The sequence below is a fragment of the Rhinopithecus bieti genome, unplaced genomic scaffold, assembly GCF_001698545.2.
Source record: "Rhinopithecus bieti isolate Rb0 unplaced genomic scaffold, ASM169854v2 scaffold_4544, whole genome shotgun sequence".
Taxonomy (NCBI): Eukaryota; Metazoa; Chordata; class Mammalia; order Primates; family Cercopithecidae; genus Rhinopithecus; species Rhinopithecus bieti.
In genome coordinates, this window is record NW_016804383.1 from 17951 (window position 1) to 41418 (window position 23468).

General features: G+C 44.3%; 1 protein-coding gene across 2 annotated transcripts in view; it reads right to left on the reverse strand.

Annotated features, from left to right (window-relative positions):
* EZH1 (enhancer of zeste 1 polycomb repressive complex 2 subunit) overlaps positions 1–23468 on the reverse strand; it is a 48248-nt gene that overhangs the window by 16243 nt on the left and 8537 nt on the right. The window contains exons 2-10 of one of the 2 annotated variants that reach the window (XM_017867639.1): positions 15542–15632; positions 13864–13991; positions 12974–13102; positions 8994–9113; positions 7473–7593; positions 4979–5155; positions 3786–3888; positions 3138–3301; positions 2660–2751 (exon numbers count right to left, since the gene is read on the reverse strand). In XM_017867639.1, coding sequence (XP_017723128.1) covers positions 2660–2751; positions 3138–3301; positions 3786–3888; positions 4979–5155; positions 7473–7593; positions 8994–9113; positions 12974–13102; positions 13864–13980 — 1023 coding nt within the window. In that variant the 5' untranslated portion in view covers positions 13981–13991; positions 15542–15632. The remainder of the gene's footprint in view (positions 1–2659; positions 2752–3137; positions 3302–3785; positions 3889–4978; positions 5156–7472; positions 7594–8993; positions 9114–12973; positions 13103–13863; positions 13992–15541; positions 15633–23468) is intronic. The other variant, XM_017867640.1, reaches the window with a different exon arrangement.

Sequence of the window (23468 nt, forward strand, 5' to 3'; positions counted from 1 at the left end):
TTTTTAGACAGAGTCTTGCTCTGTCACCTAGGCAAGTAAGTACAGTAGCATGATCTCAGCTCACTGCAGTCTTGACCTTCTAGGCTCAAGTGATCCTCCCACCTCAGCCTCCCAAGTAGCTGGGATTATAGGTGCACACCACCAAGCCCAGCTAATTTTTGTATTTTTTGTAGAGATGGGGTTTTGCCATGTTGCCCAGGCTGGTCTCGAACTCCTGGGCTCAAGCTATCCACCTGCCTCAGCCCCCCAAATTGCTGGGATTACAGGCATGAGCCACCATTTTCATATAATGGTCAAACATTTTAACATAAATAAAATCAAGTTTCCAGACCTAATTTCTAGGTTATAAGGAAGAGGAGACAGAAGAACAAAGAAATGACACTGTGAAAAAACAATAGATAAATCCAGGGTGTGGGTCATCCTACAAGACAACCAGCCTGGAACTAATAAGGCTGGAGGCCTTATTACGCCTGTAGTCCCAGCACTTTGGGAGGCCCTGCAGGTTGATCACCTGAGGTCGGGAGTTCAAGACCAGCCTGACCAACATGGAGAAACCCTGTCTCTACTAAAAACACAAAAATTAGCTGGGTATGGTGGCACATGCTTGTAATCCCAGCTACTTGGGAGGCTGAGGCAGGAGAATCAGTTGAACCTGGGAGGCAGAGGTTGTGGTGAGCCGAGATTGCACCATTGCACTCCAGCCTGGGCAACAAGAACGAAACTCTGTCTCAAAAAAAAAAAAAAAAACCAAATATGATGCCTGACTGGATGATCCTGGTTTGGAAACAAAACAAAACAAAACACAAAATTAGCTATTCTTAGTACAGCTGAAATATATTAATAGAATGGGTAGTAAAGGATATTATACAATTTTTGTTAATTGTCCTAGGTGTAATAATGTGGTTATGTAAGAGAATGTCTTTATGCTGAAACATTTACCAAATGAGCATCACAATGTCTGCAACTTATTGTCAAATGGTTCAGCAAAAGATATACATACACAAATATATGGAGAAAGGAGATATAGAAAAAAATGTTATCAAATCCAGGAAGAAGGTATCTTTCAACTCTGCATGATTGAAAATGTTCTTAATACACAGTTGGGGGAAAATAGTCCAGCATTATATTTAATATGAACTCAAACCTAAAACGCAATAAAAGAAAAACTGTGCATACATATCTCTGTAAGTTAAACATGCATACATTTCAGGCATTGGCAGCATCTTTGTAATACATGTACAGGGTATCAGGGTGACTCCTGTGAGAAGGGCAATGCCCTTTTGCCCTATATAAATGCTGGTATGTTGACGTAACATGGTATATATTTTTTTAAAGCATGGAGTAATTTCATTTTATTATTATTATTTTTTGAGATGAAATCTCACCATTTCACCCAGGCTGGAGTGCAGTGGCATGATCTCAGCTCACTGCAGCCTCCACCTCCTGGGTTCAAGCAATTCTCCTGTCTCAGCCTCCCAAGTAACTGGGACTACAGGCATGTGTCACCACACCTGGCTAACTTTGTATTTTTAGTAGAGACAGGGTTTTACTATGTTGACCAGGCTGGTCTCAAACTCCCGACCTCAGGTGATCCACCCTCCTCGGCCTCCCAAAGTGCTGGAATTACAGGCGTGCACTACCACGCCTGGCTGAAAAACATGGAGTAATTTTAAAAGCATGACCTGTGGAGTTAGACCCTGGCTTGAATTTCATAACTGCCATACCACTGACTTATCAACAAACTTTAGGCAAAATATATAACTTCTGTAATCCATAGTTTCCTCTACCTCATGACACTGTTACAGGATGAGAATAAGATAAGGTATGTTAAGGACCTACTATGGTACTTGGCACATAGGAAGAAGTCAATACACATTAGGAAAAAAATAAACCCAATAACGTCTATTCTTTTGCTTTTACTGTACGGCCCATTTTGCACGTGTGCCCAACAGCATTCTCTACCATCTTTCCGTCTACTATCCCACTAAAGATAGTTCCAAAACCCTTGGCTGGCTGTATAATTTTAATAGGTAGCAGAAATTTTATCAAGGTATTTTACTCATCGCCTAGGCTCATCCTATTGTATAAAAAGCCAAACTGTGTCTTTGGCAAGTCCAGTTGATCTATTTCCTTCTAGCTGTCAGTATATTGCCTCCCCACAGGTATGCCAGGCTATTTATGCTGCTTCATAAGGTCTGTCCATCGGGGAAGGGTCCATCTGGTCAATCACAATACATCAGCATCATCTCGTGTTATTCGTCTCATAGTTATATGTGTTTATAAGAAGATAGCAAAGAAACTAGAGAGCGTACGCACCCCCCCGGCACACACTTTGCTCCAATTCTAACAATACAGTTTTAGGCTCTGAAATCTAAGCAGATGATATTTAGCGCAGGCAAGCCTTTAATGATTTTTGAATCTGCACTCCATCAGACTAACTTTATAGTCCTACCATGTCTGGGGAGTTCCTTAAGAGCGGTCCCACAGTAACTGGGGAGCTCCTTAAGAGCAAAAACCATGTTTTATTTGTGCTATATGACCCCCAGAGTGCTACGTACTGGCTCACGTGGCTTGTGTTCCCAGAGGCAGAAAGCCTAAGGACTATTTCCTGCTCAATCTTCAATGAAGTTAATAATGCCAGAACAGCTTAAGAACGTACCAGCAAAAGGAAGCAGTCTGTGCCACATGGTTCTGGTTCAATCTTGATTTCTTTATTCTTGCGTTTATATACATTAGGGGTGGCATGAAAAGCTGGAAAACAAAAACTGTCTTGTTGCCAGTGGTCTATCCACTTGACAAGATGGGGAAAAACAAAATTGAATTAGAGAGCTATTGTAGGAGTTAGAATTTGATATAAACAGCTACTATCAGGGTGCACAAAATTCAGTCATTTCTGATGCCAACACAACGCTTTCAAAGCTAGGAGGTCCTGAGGGACAGATATATTGCTGGTGAGTCTGTCTCGATCATGCAGAGCATGTTGCACCATAATTGAACAAGGGAAAATAGAACTGGCCCTTTGTAAAACGTCAGAACAGAAGCCAGGAACTCTAGACGAGAAACCAGAACAAAGAGAAGGAAATAGTGGCTGGGGATGGAAGAGAGGAGAGCATTTCAAACAGAATAGCCCCACTCACGGTGAAGGAAGCAGTCGTATTTAAAGCAGCGCCGGCAAAAAAGTGTGTGGAAGGAGTGCAGAGATTGCTCCCGCTGCACAGACTTGGCATTGGGGCCATCGATGTTGGGTGTGCACTGAGGGGGAAGTGCATTGGGGTCTGACATCTCTGTTAGCTCTCGATACCTATTTAAGAAAAGAGAAATAAGAGTTCCTCCAAGGGACCGCCTCCACTGAGGAAATACAGATTGGGTACTGACAGTAGCCCACCCATGGTCTGCCAAGGGAGGATGGGTGTTTTTTATAGGTCTAGTTGATAAGAGAATGGTAGATAACTAAAGTGGGTACACCATTGTAATTATGCTGGGTTGGGCAAATGTTGGAAAGTAAGGGGAGGGAAGGATTTGATAAGATGGTGCTGGAGTAACTCTCCAGAAAAATGGCAGAGTAAAAGTTCTCTGCCCAAACCCACTCAAAAGCCAGTATATGATGGCCCTTAATATAGTAAGGGGGGCATTCAGAGGTCATTGAGTAAGCAAAAATAATCCAAGTGCAGGCAAATCATAATGCCCTTACCATAAACAAAGCTTTTACTAACCAAAATTAGGAGGGAATAAAGGTTTTGTCCCGAGCACTCTGTATACAGCCTAAGTGGGACAACTTTCCCTACCTCTCCTTCATGTCATCTGGGACACCATTCTCAGGGAACATTGAGGCAATTGCACTGAAGATCATGTCATTTGGGAACTGTTTCTTGGAACTCTTTTTGTTGCCTGAATTGAAAATGACAAAAAGCTCCTGAGTGCGATGATCAGAACATGCAAACAAATCTGTGCGATCTTTTTTCCTTTTGTCGCAGCATTTTGATTAGAGCTGCTTTGTTACCTAACCACTGATTGTTTGGAGATACATAAACATCAGTGCTATCTGAACTTATCTGATATAGGCTACCAGTAAATAAGGAAGTTAGAGTAGTCTACATACTAACCACAAAATCCACCGTCCCAATTAGAATCTGGATGTGAGGTGGCTCACGCCTGTAATCCCAGTCAGTACTTTGGGAAGGGCAGTACAAGGGGGCAGATCACTTGAGGCCAGGAGTTTGAGACCAGCCTGGCCAACATGGTGAAACCTCAACTCTACTAAAAATACAAAACTTAGCCGGGTGTGGTGGCGCGTGCCTGTAGTCCCAGCTACTTGGAAGGCTGACACACAATAATCGCTTGAACCAGGGCAGCGGAGGCTGCCGTGAGCCGAGATTGCGTCACTGCACTCCACCTTGGGTGACAGAGCAAGACTCTGTCTCAAAAAAATAAGAAATAATAGATTTTAAAAATAAAAATAAGAATTTGGAGGTGAAAAGAGTGTTCATGGAGAGACCTGAACACAGAAGAATCCTATCATAAAGTGGATGCTGAAGAACTAGACTGATATTATAATAATGATATAATAAAAGAGAATACACTATGTCCCTGGACATAGTGTATAATTAAATAACATATAATATAATTAAGGTATTAAATTTTAAATTAAGTAAACAGTGACATGGAAAAGTACTCACAAGATTAAATAAAAAGGGATATACAATTTGATATATACATATACATAAATTGGCATGATCCCAATTTCACATAACACATATAATTAGAAATGAATAGCAATGATTATTCTGTCAGTTCTTCTACTTTCTTCTTCACCTAAGTCACAGCTATCTGAAGCTATCAGTTAATGATCATGTTCTCCTTTTAAGTGAACCAACAAGAAGCACCAACAGCCTTTAATAGGCCACAAACCTTTCCAGTTCTTCCTTCTTCCCTATCCCTGTCACTTTAAAAACGGAATAAGGGAGCCAGTGCTGTGTACCTTCAATAGCATGTCGCTTTCTCTTTCTTGTTACTGGCAGATCTTCTTTGCTGTCATCCTGCTTTCCATCTGAGGTGTCATTGTGCCCATCCTCCTCCTCATCTGAGTACTGATTCAGGGCATCGACCAACTCCAGAAAAACAGCATCACTAATCAGGACGGATCCAGGGATCATCTCTGAAACATGAGGATTCGAAGGATGAGCAGTGGTGACTTCACATTCCATTAGTCCTCCTAGGCAGGTTTTATTGTGCTCACTCTAGAGGCCCAGATAAGTCACATTGTGTACATTTTCACATGGGAGATCTGGAAATTACAATCATTTGACTGGCTACTACACATGGAGTGGGCAGCTGGCTAGAGTAGGAATATAGCTATAGGCTTTATTCTTTTTTTTTTTTTTAAGACGGAGTTTTGCTCTTGTTGCCCAGGCTGGAGGGGCGATCTCGGCTCACTGCAACCTCCACCTCCTGGGTTCAAGTGACTCTCCTGCCTCAGCCTCGCAAGTATCTGGGATTACAGGCGTGTGCCACCACCCCAGCTAATTTTGTATTTTAGTAGAGACAGGGTTTCTCCATGTCAGGCTGGTCGCGAACTCCTGACCTCAGGTGATCCGCCTGCCTCGGCCTCCCAAAGTGCTGGGATTACAGGTGTGACCCACTGTGCCCAGCCATAGGCTTTATTCTTACTGAAGAACTTCACTTCCTCAGTCACAAGTCAACTCTGAATTTCTGGTTCAAAATCTCATGAAAGTTTGTCCAAACAATCTCCGGTAGGGCAGAGAAAAAATAATAAAATGAAAATTCTCTTGGCTTTGCTGCTGATGAGTCGGTAATGACGTCTCTAAATTAAAATACAGCAATTTTTCCTAAAATTGTATTTTATGGAGATGTACTACAATTTAGGAGGTCTTTGAACACTAGGAGGCACTGTGGACAAATAATGTAGTTCAACAGCATCACAACATTGCCTACAATTGTCAAAAGAGCAGGTGGGGCTGTTGGTTTACAAATTGATGGGGAGCCTCTCCTCTTTCCATTTCTTCCACATGGACAGACTTTTCTAGAATTACAACTAAATCCAAACACTTGCTTTTAGGAAATTCAGATTATTAAAACCATCCAGGGGATGTCTGGATCAAAGAAGTATGACAGAAAGGCTCATTGCCATTCTCAGAGAAAGAGAAATAAAGAACAAAATGATCTTGGATGTACTTATGGAAAACTAAGTCCTAAGATTAAACTTATTTATACAATAAACTTTCTCTCCAGCCACTGATTACTACATAATCCTTTTATGTCCCAACTCCTTTTAAAATTTAACGAGGGTACTTTACATAATTTTTATTTCTGTTTCTGCTGCTTGAATCAGAAATAACTAGGGTAATAATAAAAAAAAAAAAGATAGATAGAAAAAAAGAAATAACTAGGGTATTTTGGACCAGGCATGTTGGCTCACTCTTGTAATCTCAGAACTTTGGGAGGCCAACGTGGGAGAATTACTTGAGGCCAGGAGTTTAAGACCGGCCTGGGCAATGTGGTGAGACTCTATCTCTACAAAAAAAATTTAAAAATAAGCCAGGGCCGGGCGTGGTGGCTCATGCCTGTAATCCCATCACTTTGGGAGGCTGAGGTGGGTGGATCATGAGGTCACAAGATACAGACCATCCTGGTTCACAAGGTGAATTCCCATCTCTACTAAAAATACAAAAAAATTAGCCGGGCGTGGTGGTGGGGACCTGTAGTCCCAGCTACCTCAGGAGGCTAAGGCAGGAGAATGGCGTGAACCTGGGAGGCAGAGCTTGCAGTGAGCCGAGACTACACCACTGCACTCCAGTTTGGGTGACAGAACAAGACTCTGTCTCAAAACAAAAAAAAAAAGCCAGATGTGGTGGAGTGCACCTGTAGTCCCAGCCCCCCAGGAGGCTGAAGCGGGAAAATCACTTAAGCCCAGGAGGTTGAGGCTACAATAAGCTATGATTGTGCCACTGCATTCCAGCCTGGGTGACCGAGTAAGATCCTGTCTCTAAAAAAAATAAAAATACAAAAATTGGGCCAGGCATGGTGGCTCATGCCTGTGATCCCAGCACTTTGGGAGGCCAAGGTGGGTGGATCACCTGAGGTCAGGAGTTCAAGACCAGCCTGACCAACATGGTGAAACCCCATCTCTACTAAAAATACAAAAATTAGCTGGGCGTGGTGGCAGACACCTGTAGTCCCAGCTGCTTGGGAGGCTGAGGCAGGAAAATTGCTTGAAACCAGGAAGCAGAGATTGCAGTGAGCTGAGATTGCACCACTGCACTCCAGCCTCGGCAATTAAAGTAAAACTCCGTCTCAAAAAAAAAATTAACTCCCAGTAATGTGATGATATTGAAATATTCTTCAGTGTGTGCCCCATGGGGCAGAAGATAAAAGCAAGATGGCGAGATGATGAGGTACCAAACAAGAGGCCTGATTCTAACAAAATTTTCTCCCAAAGACTTCAGTACCACTACCTTCTTCACCATGGACTTTCCCATCATAGTTATTGATCAGCTCCTCAATAAAAGTCTCATCTTCTTCTTTCACTTCATCTCCCATGTAGGGAATATTGCACAAAACCGTCTCATCTTCTACCTGAAATCAAACCAGATGTGATTCATTCCATGAAGCCATCATGCATCTCCTCCTTCCTATTTAGTGGAATCTCTGCTGAACTTCGTTTGCTGCTTGAGTCTCCTGAAAAATGCCTTTGTCCCAGAGTTTCCTGCATTTTAAACACTGGCCATTTTGTTTTGCCAAAAAAACCTCAAATGGGGCCAAGCGTGGTGGCTCACGCCTGTAATCCCAGCACTTTGGGAGGCTGAGGCAGGCGGATCACGAGGTCAGGAGATTGAGACCATTCTGGCCAATATGGTGAAACCCTGTCTCTACTAAAATACAAAAAATTAGCTGGGCATGGTGGCATGTGCCTGTAGTCCCAGCTACTAGGGAGGCTGAGGCAAGAGAATCGTTTGAACCTGGGAGGAGGAGGTTGCAGTAAGCTGAGATCATGCCACTGTACTCCAGCCTGGCAACAGAGTTAGACTCCGTCTCAAAAAAAAAAAAAGTTGCTAATTGTTTTCATAAGTAGAGAAATAGATGGATAAATAAAAATGAAGGCTTCTAAGATTATGATGTGCAATTTAACTACAAAATAAACTGGGTAACCATAAGACATGAGTATTTTATATAAAACAGACTAAGATTCTCCAATAATAAAAAAAAATTATAATTATAACTCATGCCAGTCACACTCAGTGGGAACCTAAGGTCAACTGCAGCCTAGGCTATGGATATTTTTTGGCAGTAAACAATAGTAAATAATTTTGGGGGAGTGAGGTGCTCAGAGAATACAGTCATTCTAAAATCCTCAAGTAGGAAGTAAAATTATTCTGAAGTTTTATTCTAAGAGATGATTCCCTTCTATAAACCTCCACCTCATTCCAACCAGTAGTACGGCTATCTGTCACCAGGCAGAATATAAGCAATGGCATTATTTAGAGAGGAATGATTATCAAAACCACAAATAATCCTAATAGGACTCAGCACAAAGGCCCAGATGAAAGGACTGTGTACATGTCTGTTGTCTCAGCTGCTTTTATAGCATCTTGCAGTTAGAGAATTCAGAAAGAATTACTCCATCAACAGGGAGCAGACAACCTGCTCAAGCCTCAAGAGTCTGATTTAGACTGCATTTAACTGTGCATAATATTGGGCCAAGGTACTAAGAGAAAATTGAAGTCTTGCCCAATCTTATTCATTTAAAAAAGAACCAGCATCAATTCCAAAGCACACATCAGAGAGCATAAAATCTGACAAGTTAGAATAACTTGCAATATATATTGTTTAGAATAAGTTAATTACAACCTTGTTCTGCCCTGCATGTCCTAGCTTTGTTAAGTACTGGACAATCTTTACCCTAAGAGGAGCTCTGGCATATCAACATAAGATAATCACACAGTTTAAATAACCACCACAGTGCTTTCAATACATACCATAAAGTTCTGCTGGAGAGGGGACCAGGAATACATGATGGGAACCAATGCAACTGTGTTCAGTGACCTCATTAACATATGTTGGCTTGCAAATCCCGGGAAAATGCTCTCTATGGTACACTGAAATATAAGCAATGACATGGAGAGGGAAAGACGGGCATATAACCCAAGAAAGAAATGTAATTTCCTTCCAAAATTGGCTGGGCATAGTGGCTCATGCCAGTAATCCCAGCACTTCGGGAGGCCAAGACAGGCAGATCACTTGAAGTCAGTTTGAGACCAGCCAGGCCAACATGGTGAAACCCCATCTCTACAAAAACATAATCCAAAAATTAGCTGAGCATGGTGGTACACGCCTATAATCCCAGCTACTTGGGAGGCTGAAGCATGAGAATCACCTGAACCTGGGAGGCGGAGGTTGAGCGAGCCACTGCACTCCAGCCTGGGCGACAGAGCGAGACTCTGTCTCAAGGAAAAAAAAAAAAAAAGAAAAAAATGATTTTAGTAGCCTCTAGTTCTTACAAACTAATAAGTTAAACTAAGAATATTCAGATGGCATTTAAAATTATAAAAAATTGGGCCAGTGGTGGTGGCTCATGCCTGTAATCCTAGCACTTTGGGAGACCGAGGCAGGTGGATCACGAGGTCAGGAGATTAAGACTATCCTGGCCAACATGGTGAAACCCAGTCCCTACTAAAAATACAAAAATGAGGCCGGGCGCGGTGGCTCACGCCTGTAATCCCAGCACTTTGGGAGGCCGAGACGGGTGGATCACAAGGTCAGGAGATCGCGACCATCCTGGCGAACACGGTGAAACCCCATCTCTACTAAAAATACAAAAATTAGCCGGGCATGGTGGCGGGCACCTGCAGTCCCAGCTACATGGGAGCCTGAGGCAGAAGAGAATGGCGGCTGGCAACCTGGGGAGGCAGAGCTTGCCAGTGGCAGCTGGAGATCGTACCATCTGCACCACAGCCTTGGTCCGGACAGAGCGCAGCTCCGTCTCAAAAAAAAAAAAAAAAAAAAAAATAAAAAAAAAAATTAGTCTGGGCCGTGGTTGCCACAACGCCTGCCTGCGTCCCAGCTACTCGGCAAAGGCCTGAAGGCAGGAGAATCGCTTGAACCTGGGGGAGGGTGGAGGTTGCAGTGAGCCGAGATCACGTCATTACACTCCAGCATGGCGACAGACCGAGACTCCATCTCAAACAAAAAAAAATTTTTAAAACAAATTAATAAATTGAGTTTTGTAACATCATCTTGCAAAAGGAATCCCTAGACTGCAAACCTGTGGAAAGCAGAAACTCCTTTTTTTTTTTTTTTTTTTAGAGAGGATCTCACTCTGTTGCCCAGGCTGAGAGCAGTTGTGCAATCACAGCTCACTGCAGCCTCTGCCTCCCAAGCTAAAGCCATCCTCCAACCTCAGCCTCCCAAGCAGCTGGGATCACAGGCATGTGCTACTACATCCAGTTAGCCAGCTAATTTTATTTATTTATTTATTTTTGTAGAGACAGGGTCTCACTAAATATTGCCCACATTGGTTTCCAACTCCTAGACTCAAGCAATCATCTTGACTTGGCCTCCCAAAGTGCTGGGATTACAGGTGTGAGCCACTACGCCCGGCCAAGAGCAGGGACTCTTATTCACCTTCGTGTCCTCTACAGAGTTCAGCATAGTACTTCCCATACTCAGCTGATGTTTACTTCAACTCAAACTGTTGGTCTACTTGGGTTGTACATAACAATAAAGAGCCTCTGAAAGTCCTGAGAGATGAGGTAGTTTTCTGAAGACCTAAACTTTAAGACAGTGGACATCAACTTAGCTGCATAGGTGATAGGGATAGTACATGGAGAAGCAAAGTGGTATAGAAATTATAGTAACATTCTGATTCAGGAAAGATATTTGCTCTCAATACACTATCTGCTTTTTGTTTTTTGTTTTGAGGCAGGGTCTCACTCTGTCGCCCAGGCTGGAGTGCAGTGGCATAATCTTGGCTCACTGCAACCTCCACCTCCCGGGTACAAGCAATTCTGCCTCAGCCTCCCAAGTAGCTGGGATTACAGGTGCATGCTACCATGCTCAGCTAATTTTTATATTTTTAGTAGAGACAAGGTTTCACCATGTTGGCCAGGCTGGTCTTGAACTCCTGACCTCAGGTGATCCATCTGCCTCAGCCTCTCAAAGTGCTGGGATTACAGGCATGAGCCACTGTGCCCAACTTCTGCTTTTTTTTTTTTTTTTTTAAGAGACAGAGTCTCACTCTGTCACCCAGGCTGGAGATCATAGCTCACTGCAGCCTTGAACTCTTGGGTTCAAGTGATTCTCCCACCTCAGCCTCCCAAGTAGCTAGGATTATAGGCATACACTACCATACCTGGATAATATTTACTTTTTATATTTCAAAAATATTATCTATTTTCCAGGTGTTGGAGGTTACAGTGAGCTATGATAATGAAACTGCACTCCAGTCTGGGTGACACAGTGAGATCTTGTCTCTAAATAATAATAATGATAATAATTTATTTTCATAAAGTTTCTTTTTTTTTGGAGATGGTGTTTTGCTCTCGTCGCCCAGGCTGGAGTGTGATGGTGTCATCTCAGCTCACTGCAACCTCCACCTCCCAGGTTCAAGTGATTCTCCTGCCTCAGCCTCCCTAGTAGCTAGGATTACAGAAGTGCGCCACCATGCCTGGCTAATTTTTTTGTACTATTAGTAGAGATGGGGTTTCACCATGTTGGCCAGCCAGGTCTCAAACTCCTGACTTCAGGTGATCCACCCGCCTTGGCCTCCCAAAGTGCTGGGACTACAGGTGTGAGCCACCGTGTCCAGCCATAATTTCTTAACTAGAACATTCTTTTATTTATTTATTATTATTATTTTTTTTTTGAGAGAGAGAATCTCAGTCTTTCACCCAGGCTGGAGTGCAGTGGTGTGATCTTGGCTCACTGCCAACTTCTGCCTCCTAGGTTCAAGAGGTTCTCAGGCCTCAGTCTCCCAAATAGCTGGGATTATAAGCATGCACCACCATACTCAGTTAACTTTCGTATTTTCAGTAGAGACGGTGTTTTGCTGTGTTGGCCAGGTTGGTCTTGAACTCCTGGCCTCAAGTGGATCCATCTGCCTCAGCCTCCCAAAGTGCTGAGATTACAGGTGTGAGCCACTGCGCCCGGCCCCCAAGATTATTCTTTTTTTTTTTTTTTTTTTTTTTGAGGCGGAGTCTCGCTCTGTCGCCCAGACTGGAGTGCAGTGGCGCAATCTCAGCTCACTGCAAGCTCCGCCTCCCGGGTTCACGCCATTCTCCTGCCTCAGCCTCCTGAGTAGCTGGGACTACAGGCGCCCGCCACCTCGCCCGGCTAGTTTTTTCTATTTTAGTAGAGACGGGGTTTCACCATGTTAGCCAGGATGGTCTCGATCTCCTGACCTCGTGATCCGCCCGTCTCGGCCTCCCAAAGTGCTGGGATTACAGGCTTGAGCCACCGCGCCCGGCCGATTATTCTTGAAGCTATAGATTTACTATCTTAATAATTCAAAGTTGACTAAAATAACTGTATCTATTAACCTTAACCTTATTTATTTATTTATTTCCTTTCTTTCCTTTTTGTTTTTTTAGACATAGGGTCTTTCTCTGTCACCCAGACTGGAGTGTTGTGGTGAAATCATAGTTTATTTCAGCCTTGAACTTCTAGGCTCAAGCAATCCTTCCACCTCAGCCTCCCAAGTAGCTGGGACTACAGGTGTGCACCACCACATCTGGCTAATTTTCTTAAAAAAATTGTAGAGACACAGTCTATGCTGCCCAGGCTGGTCTCAAACTCCTCACCTCAAGCGATCTTCCCACCTCAACCTCCCAAATAGCTGGGAATACTTGTGTGAGCCACCATACCTTGTCTTACTTATTCACTCTCTAAAAAGTCACAAATACAGGAAAAAGCTTTAAGCCCAAGGAAGAGAGGAAGACTGAGCTTAAACTCCCAAAAGTACCTTTTTGAGAAAAGGGTGTCCACTCACAGGCTTCATCGACTGAACAGGCTGGACACGAAGCTTCTTCCATTCTTCATTGAGGATCTGGGTTTTTTCTTGAACCTTTGCAAAATTTGCCACATACAAAGCCTAGCAAAGCCATGGAAAAGATTAAGATATATTGTTAATTAATTAATAAATACATTATTATTTTTTTTGAGACGGAGTCTTGCTCTGTTGTCGCCCAGGCTGGATTGTAGTAGTGTGATCTCAGCTCACCACAACCTTCGCCTCCCAGGTTCAAGCGATTCTCCTACCTCAGCCTCCCAAGTAGCTGGGATTACAGGCACAGACCACCACACCTGGCTAATTTTTGTATTTTCGGTAGAGACGGTGTTTCACCATGTTGGCCAGGCTAGTTTCAAACTCCTGGCCTTAAGTGATCTGCCCGACTCAGCCTCCCAAAGCGCTGGAATTACAGGCATGAGTCACCGTGCCTGGCCTTTTGTTTTTTTTTTTTTTTTTTGAGATGGAGTCTTGCTCTGTCACCCAGGCAGGAGTGCAGTGGCACCATCTCGGCTCACTGCAACCTCTGCCTCCTGGGTTCAAGCAATTCTCCTGCCTCAGTCTCCCAAGTAGCTGGGATTACAGGCGCACGACACCACGCCTGGCTGATTTTTGTACTTTTAGTAGAGATGGGGTTTCACCAGGTAGGACAGGCTGGTCTCGAAGTCCTGACCTCAGGTGATCCACCTGCCTCAGCCTCCCAAAGTGCTGAGATTACAGGTGTTAGCCACTGCGCCTGGCCCTGTTAAGATTTCAAAACGAAAGTTAAAAAAAAATTCCAATCCCTTTACATTGGATCAGTATATTGAAATATATAAACTTTCACTTGGGAATTATTTTTTTACCTTTGCACCCATATTTGCCTGAAGCCGTTTAAGTTGTCGAAGTCGCATGTATTCAGATTTCACTTTTCTTTTCCAGTAAGTGATACATTTGGAGGTAGGGGGATTTGGTATTTCCATCTTGCTGTAATCTAAGAGAGACAGAGATGAGAACTAGCATTTTATTGCCTTGAAATGAAGCACTCCTCAAATAGAAAAAAAAAAAAAGATCAATTATGCTTTCATTCCCATTAAATTTACTCATAAAACATAAATTTAAAGAACCCAAATGTGTGAGTTCAACAAAAAGTTTCAATTTAAAAAAAAGAGGCAGTGGCTCATGCCTGTAATCCCAACACTTTCGGAGGCCGAGGTGGGAGCACTACTTGAGCCCAGGGATTTGAGATCACCTTGGGCAACATGGTGAAACCCCATCTCTACAGAAAATACAAAAATTAGCCAGGTGTGTTGGCGAGTGCCTGTAGTCCCAGCTACTCAGGAGGCTGATGTGGGAGGACTGCTTGAGCCTAGGAGGTCAAGGCTGTAGTGAGCCGTGACCACACCACTGCACTTCAGCCTGGGTGACAGAGTGAGACCTTGTCTCAAAAAGCAAAACAACAAAAAAAACAAAAAACAAGTCCAGGCATGGTGGCTCATGCCTGTAATCCCAGCACTTTGGGAGGCCAAGGTGGGCAGATCTTCTGAGGTCAGGAGTTCGAGACCAGCCTGGCTAACATAGCGAAACCCCATCTCTACTAAAAATACAAAACAAAACAAAACAAAACAAAACAACAACAACAAAATTAGCCAGGCATGGTGGCATGTGCCTGTAATCCCAGCTACGTGGGAAGCTGAGACACGAGAATTGCTTGAACCTGGGAGGCTGAAGTTACAGTGAGCCAAGATCGCGCAACTGCACTCCAGCCTGGGTGACAAAGTAAGACTCCATCCCCCCACCAAAAAAATGGCCTGGTGCAGTGGTTCATGCCTGTAATCCCAGCACTTTGGGAGGCCAAGGCGGGTGGATCACGAGGTCAGGAGTTCAAGACCAGCCTGGCCAAGATGCTGAAACCCTGTCTCTAATAAAAATACAAAAATTAGCTGGGTGTGGTGGCACGCGCCTGTAATCCCAGCTACTCAGGAGGCTGAGGCAGGAGAATGGCTTGAATCTGGGAGGCAGAGGTTGCAGTGAGCCGAGATCGCACCACTGCACTCCAGCCTGGGCAACAGAGCAAGACTTCATCTCAAAACAAAAACAAAAACAAAAAACAAACAAAAAAACAACAAAATTTCACATAAGCAATTTCTGGTCCAATTATCAAAAAGCTTAGCCTCTGTCCTCCCGTGGTATCTTGTTTTTAATTTACCACTCAAGAAGTCCTCCCACAGTGACTAGGAACTTGGATTACTTCAAGATATGCAAGTCTTCTCTTTACTTTGAGTAAGAGAAGTGGTCAGCAAGAACCAAGTTTGCATCCAAGGGTTTCATGGTAAGACCCACCCATGTTACAAAACCATACTGCCAAATTGTCTAAATCTACCACATGCCTAGCAGTAAAAGTAGGATATGACAGCAGTATAATCTCATCTCCAAGTCAGCAGCAAGGCATATGGAAATAGCAATGCAAATCCTCCCTTTTTTGGTATTTGAATTAAGGTTCAACGTTTTAAAGAAGTATGTATTGTAATGTACTTTACCTACCTCACAGAATGCAAGGGAAAGTGTTGGGTATTACAGTGTGCCTCTGTTCTTCAGGAGAATGGCAAGACACAACAGCAGAACAGATGTCCAGCTTTTCAAAAGAGAACAGACAATGATTCTATTAAGTTAGTGCAGCAAGTTAGACCCTGAAACCCTCAGTAGGATTTTCCCCCAGAATCAGGAAGACTTCAAGGTTTCTCCTACTATTTTTGTATGTCGAAGACAGGTCTCTATAATACTTGATGCCATTTGGGAAGAGGCCCTTTACTTTATTAAATTATATTTTTCCATAATGCTTTCTTTTGAGACAGAGTCTCACTCTGTTGCCCAGGCTGCAGTACAGTGGCGCAATCTCAGCTCACTGCAGCCTCTGCCTCCTGGGTACAAGTGATTCTCCTGCCTCAGCCTCCTGAGTAGCTGGGATTACAGATGCCCACCATCATGCCTGGCTTTGGGAGGCCGAGGCGGGAGGGTTGCTAAGAGGCCAGGAGTTTGAGATTAGCTTGGCCAACACAGTCAGATCCTATCTCTATTTTTCAAAGTTTTCTTTTAATATTGTTTTTGTCGTTGTTTAAAGGAAAAGAGGCTGGGTGCAGTGGCTTACATCTGTAATCCCAGCACTTTGGGAGGCCAAGCTGAGAGGATAGCCTGAGCTCAGGAGTTTGATACAAGCCTGGGTAACATAGTGAGACCTCATCTCTATTAAAAATAAAAAACATCATCCGGGCATGGTGGTGCGTGCCTGTAGTTTGGGCTACTCGAGAAGCTTAGGCGGGAGGATCACTTGAGCCCAGGAGATCAAGGCTAGAGTGAGCTACTGAGATTGCGCCCCTGTACTCCAGCCTGGGCAACAGAGTGAGACTCTGTCTCAAAAAAAAGAAAAACAAAAAGAAATGATCAGGCCACGTGCAGTGGCTCATGCCTATAATTCCAACACTTTGGGACTCTAAGAAAGGCCGAGGCGGGCGGATCACCTGAGGTTGGGAGTTCGAGACCAGCCTGACCAACACGGAGAAATCCCGTCTCTACTAAAAATACAAAATTAGCCGGGCGTGGTGGCGCATGCCTGTAATCCCAGCTACTCTGGAGGCTGAGGCAGGAGAATTGCTTGAACCCGGGAGGCAGAAGTTGCAATGAGCCAAGATTGCACCATTGCACTCCAGCCTGGGCAACGAGAGCGAAACTCGTTCTCAAAAAACAAATAAATAAATACATTAATAGAAAATAAACTGGCTATAGTGGCAGATGCTTGTAGTCCCAGCTGAGGTAAGAGAATCACATGAGCCCAGGAGTTCAAGACTATAGTGAACTATGATTGTGCCACTGAAATCCAGCCTGAGCAACAGAACAACAGTCTGTATCTCCAAAAAAAAAAAAAGAAATCGTGTGGGCACGGTGGCTCATGCCTATAATCCCAACACTTTCGGAGGCCAAGGTGGGTGGATCACCTGAGGTCAGGAGTTCGAGACCATCCTGACCAACATTGTGAAACCCTGTCTCTACTAAATACAAAAATTTAGTAGAGGCACGGTGGCTCACACCTGGAATCGCAGCACTTTGGGAGGCCGAGGCAGGTGGATCATCTGAGGTCAGGAGTTCAAGACCAGCCGGGCCAACATGGTGAAACCCTGTCTCTGCTAAAAATACAAAAATTAGCTGGGCATGGTGGTGCATGTCTGTAATCCCAGCTACTTGGGAGGCTGAGGCAAGAGAATCACTTGAACCTGGGAGGCAGAGGCTAGAGTGAGCTGAGATCATGCCACTGCTCTCCAGCCTGGGCAACAGAGCGAGACCCCGTCTCAAAAAAAAAAAAAAGAAGAAATTAGCCAGGTGTGGTGGCGCATGCCTGTATTCCCAGGTACTTGGAAGGCTGAGGCAGGAGAATCACTTGAACCTGGGAGGCGGAGGTTGCAGTGAGCCGAGATTGCGCCATTGCACTTTAGCTTGGGCAACAACAGCAAAACTCTGTCTCAAAAAAAAAAAAAAGTCTGGGTGCTCATGCCTGTCATCTCAGCCAGCACTTTGGGAGGCCAAGGCGGGCAGATCACGAGGTCAGGAGATCCAGACCATCCTGGCTAACATGGTGAAACCCCGTCTCTTCTAAAACTACAAAAAATTAGCCCAGCATGGTGGCAGACGCCTGTGGTCCCAACTACTGGGGAGGCTGAGGCAGGAGAAAGGTGTGAACCTGGGAGGTGGAGCTTACAGTGAGCCGAGATCGCACGACTGCACTCTAGCCTGAGTGACAGAGCAAGACTCCATCTCAAAAAAAAAAAAAAAAAAAAAGGCCAGGTGGCTGACGTCTGTAATCTCAGCACTTTGGAAGGTTGAGGCAGGTGGATCATGAGGTCAAGAGATTGAGACCAGCCTGGCCAGCATAGTGAAACCTCGTCTCTACTGAAAATACAAAAAATTAGCTAGGCATGCTGGCGGGTGCCTGTATTCCCAGTTACTTGGGAGGCTGAGGCGGGAGAATTGATTGAACCTAGGAGGTGGAGGTTGCAGTGAACCGAGACAGCGCCACTGCACTCCAGCCTGGTGACAGAGCGAGACTCCATCTCAAAGACAAGACAAAAAAATCATCAGCACAGACAAGAAAACAGCAAAATTTAACCCATTACCACACATATACCACAATAAGCTCATGATTATAGTATCTCACGCACATGGATTTTTTTTTTTTGAGACGGAGTCTCGCTCTGTCACCCAAGCTGGAGTATAGTGGCACGATCTCAGTTCACTGCAGCCTCCACTTCCCAGGTTCAAACGATTCTCGTGCCTCAGTCTCCTGAGTAGCTGACATTACATCACCATGCCCAGCCAATTTTTGTATTTTTAGTAGATACAAGGTTTCACCATGTTGGCCAGCGTGGTCTGAAACTCCTGGCCTCAAGTGATCCGCCCGCCTCAGCCTCCCAAAGTGCTAGTATTACAGGCATGAGCCACCGTACCCAGCCAAAATAATGGTTTTAAATTGCAATCCCTCTTCCATTCCTTTTGGCATTCATTTTCCTTTTCCCTATTTTGCTTTTGAAATAGTGAGCTTAGGTTTCTCCACATATTTGAGAATGAAGAGGCCGGGCGCGGTGGCTCAAGCCTGTAATCCCAGCACTTTGGGAGGCCGAGACGGGCAGATCACGAGGTCAGGAGATCAAGACCATCCTGGCTAACATGGTGAAACCCCGTTTCTACTAAAAAATACAAAAAACTAGCCGGGCGATGTGGCGGGCGCCTGTAGTCCCAGTCACTCCGGAGGCTGAGGCAGGAGAATGGCGTGAACCTCGGAGGTGGAGCTTACAGTGAGCTGAGATCCGGCCACTGCACTCCAGCCTGGGCGGCAGAGCGAGACTCTGTCTCAAAAAAAAAAAAAGAAAATGAAGATTTCCAGCTGGGGCAACATGCCAAAACCCAGTCTCTACAAAAAAATTACAAAAATTACCCGGGCTTGGTAGCCTGTGCCTGCCGTCAGTCCTAGCTACTCAGGAGGCTGAGTTGGGAGAATCACCTGAGCATGGGGAGGTAGAGGCTGCAGTGAGCCATGATCGTGCCACTATACTCCAGCCTGGGTGACAGGGTGAGGCCTTGTCCAAAAAAAAAAAAAAGAGTAAGGAAAGAAAGAAGGAAGGGCCAGGCGCAGTGGCTCACACCTGTAATCCCAGCACTTTGGGAGGCCGAGGTAGGCGGATCACCTGAGGTCAGGAGTTCGAAACCAGCCTGCCCCACATGGTGAAACACCGTCTCTACTAAAAATACAAAAATTAGCCAGGTGTGATGGTGGATGCCTGTAATTACAGCTACTTGGGAGGCTGAAGCAGGAGAATCACTTGAACCTGGGAGGCAGAGTGCTGCAATGAGCTGAGATCGTGCCACTGCACTCCAGCCTGGGTGACAGAGTGAGACTTGGTCTCAAAAAAAGAAGAGAAAAGAAAAGAAGAAAGGAAGGAAGGAGGGAGGGAGGGAGGGAAACAGAAAGGCAGGGAGGGAAAGAAAAGAAAAAAGAAGATTAAGTAATGGAATGGAACATCATCGACAGCTGCTGTCATGTCTGGCTGGCTGCGGTGGCTCACGCCTGTAATCCCAGCACTTTGAGAGGCTGAGGCAGGTGGATCACTTGAGGCCAGGAGTTCGAGACCAGCCTGGCCAACATGGTGAAACCCTGACTCTACTAAAAATACAAAATTTAGCCAGCCATGTTGGCACACACCTACTTGGGAGGCTGAGGCAAGAGAATTGCTTGAACCTGGGAAGCAGGGACTCACTTCAGTGAGCCAAGATCTTGCCAACTCCAGCTTGGGTGACAGAGTGAGACTCTGTCTCATAAAAAAAAAAATATATATATATATATATATATTTGTTTTTAATTAAAGAAAAGAGGCTATAGCTAAAATGTGATCTCCATATAAGTCTGTCAAGAGATGCCGTAAATATATCAATCATAATCCATATAATTAATGGCACCATTCTAATTCTTACTCATTGTTTTATTTGGGCCAGAGGAACACACACATATACATGGAAACGCCATTAAGATTTACGAATCACGACTGTAAAGTAGCCACACTCTTCCTTTTAAAGATTAGAGTGATATTTGACTCTCCTGTGTCCCATAAGGAATATTTGTTCTCTACGTGGCTTTCAATGGGTCTTCAATGTCTCTACAAAGTTATTTGCAGTTGGTCAGTCCTCACAAGTGCTAGAAGATGAGAATACCGTTTGAAAACAGGACAGATATGATTAAACTAAACACCTGGAACACACAGTCATAGATTGAGTTTCCCAGAGCTGGACGCCTAACCAAAATTATATTCAAAGTAAAAAAAAGTGACCAAGATAAAAAATTGCTTCACTAGAATAGGCAGATTTGCGAGGATGGTTCATTCGTGTGGGCAAAGGAGGTGGACACAAAGATACTTTATTATCTTCTACCTTTTTGATCTCTTCTTTTAGTTAACTTACACATGCAAACAGGCACTCTATATTTCCAGTTAGGTACTTAGTAGTACTTAAGAGCCTTTCATATATGTTCATCTACACATTGAGATAACTCAAAACATATGCTGTTTTGATCAAGAATAAAATATTTTTTTATAAGCAAGCCCTATAGTTAATAATAAGATAAAATCACCAATAAAGTGAGTAGAAGGCAGATATGATGGCTCACGCCTCTAATCCTAGCACTTTGGGAGGCGAGGTGGTGGATTACAAGGTCACGATCGAGACCAGCCTTGCGACCAACACTGTGAAACCCTGTCTCTAGCTAAAAATACCAAGCTTAGCGAGGCATCGCTGGCGTGTGTCTGCCATCCGAGGCCCTACTCAGGAACACTGAGGAGGAGAATTTCTTAACCCAGGAGGTGGAGGTCTGCAGTGAACTGAAATCGTGTCACCCTCCTCTAGGCCTGGGAGCAGGGGAGGATCCATTTCAAATTATAAAAAAAAAAAAAAGTGAGTAGAATTTCTTTGGCTTTCTTTTTTTTTGTTTCGGATGATGTCTCACTCTGTCGCCAGGCTGGAGTGCAGGGGCGGATCTCAGCTCACTGAAGCTCTGCCTCCGGGTTTACCACCGATTCTCCTGCCTCAAGCCCCTCCCGAGTAGTAGGCCATAGCAGGCGGCCTGCCCACCTGCTCGGGCTAGTTTTTTGACTTATTTTCTAGTAGAGAACGGGGGTTTGACGTGTTAGCCAGGGATGTGGTTCCGACTCTCCTGGACTCGTGATCCACCCCTCTTGGCCTCCCAAAGTGCTGGGATTACAGGCTTAAGCCACCGCGCCCGCCCGAAATTTGAAGTTATTTCACCAGAAAAGATACAGGAATGGCAAATGAGCACACAAAAAGTTGCTCCATATCATTAGTCATTAGGGAAATGCAGATGAAAATTACAAGGAGATACTATTAAACACTATTACCATGGCTAAAATAAAAAAAGACTGATAATACCACTTGTTGGTGAGGACATGAAGCAACTGGAATCCTCATACACTACTGGTAGGAATTCAAAGTGGTATAGCCACTGTGGAAGACAGTTTGCCAGTTTTTCAAAACTAAAGCTGAATATATACTTACCACAGAACCTGGCATACAATTTCTAATTATTTATCCAAGAGAATTGAAAACATATGTCCCCACAAAGATCTGTACACAAATGTTCATATTTATTTATAATAGCCAAAAGTGAAAACAATACACATATCAATGGATTGGCTAATGGATACAAAATGGTGTGTGTGTGTGTCTGTATGTGTGTATATATATATATTTATCTATAAAAAAATTCCTTTGCCCAACACGAATGAATCCATCTCACCAAATCTGCCTATTCTAGTAAATGCTAAGTTTTTTGCTTACTTCTTTTTAACTTTGATATGATAATTGTTGGTTAGGGTCCAGCTGCTGTGAAAACTCGTCCTATGGCTGTGTTTCAGGTGTTTACTTTAATCATATCTGTCTGTTTCAAACAGTATTCTCATCTTTTTTTTTTTTTTTGAGATGAAGTCTCGCTCTTATCCCTCAGTCTGGGGAGTGCAATGGCGCGATCTCGGCTCACTGCAACCTCCACCTCCCAGGTTCAAGCGATTCTCCTGGCTCAGCCTCCTGAGTACCTGGGATTACAGGTGTGTACCACCACACCCAGCTAATTTTTTGTATTTTAAGTAGAGATGAGGTTTCACCATGTTGGCCAGGCTGGTCTCGAACTTCTGACCTCAGGTGATCCACCCGTCTCAGCCTCCCAAAGTGCTGGGATTACAGGCGTGAGCCACGGTGCCCGGCCTCTCATCTTTCTTAGATACACACACACACACACACACACACAATAGAATACTACTCAGCAATAAAAAGCCATGAATAGTTTCTATACATTCACACCACATCTCAAAACCATTAATAGACTATGCTGGTCGAGCGCAGTGGCTCACGCCTGTAATCCCAGCACTTTGGGAGGCCGAGGCAGGCAGATCACTTGAGGTCAGGAGTTCGAGACCAGCCTGGCTAACATGGTCAAGCCCCATCTCTACAAAAATACAAAAATTAGCTGGGCATGGTGGCATGCACCTGAAATCACAGCTGCTTGGAGGCTGAGGCAGGAGAATCACTTGAACCTAGCAGGGCGGAGATTGCAGGGAGGTGGAGACTGCAGTGATCTGAGAGCGTGCCACTGCGCTCCAGCCTGGGTAACACAGCGAGACTCTGTCTCAATAATAATACTAATGATAGTAATAATAAAATAAAATAAAAGCACTATACTAAGTGAAAAAAATAAGACACAAGTAACTGCACATGATTCCACTTAAGATGTTCTACTGGCCAGTTGCCGTGGCTTCACATCTGTAATCCCAACACTTTGGGAGGCTGAGTCAGGAGGATCCCTTGAGCCCAGGAGTTCGAGACCAGCCTGGGCAACATAGGGAGACCCTGTCTCTATTAAAAAAAAAAAAAAAAAAAAAAAAGTATCCTACTAGAATAAATCCAGAAAGGGCAAAACTAGTGACAGAAAGCAGATCACTGGTTGCCAGGGGCTGAGGTGGGGTAAGAGATTAAACAGGAAGGAACACAAAGGAACTTTCCTGGGATGATGAAATGTCCTAGACTTCAGTGGTGGTGATGGTTACATGACTATATACTTTTATGAAAACTCACTGAACTATATAAAGTGGGTGGATTTATTGTATGTAAATTTTTACCTTAATAAAGCTGATTAAAAAAATAAGTCTGGCCGGGCGCGGTGGCTCAAGCCTGTAATCCCAGCACTTTGGGAGGCCGAGACGGGTGGATCACGAGGTCAGGAGATCGAGACCATCCTGGTCTACACGGTGAAACCCCGTCTCTACTAAAAAATACAAAAAACTAGCCGGGCGAGGTGGCGGGCGCCTGTAGTCCCAGCTACTCGGGAGGCTGAGGCAGGAGAATGGCGTAAACCCGGGAGGCGGAG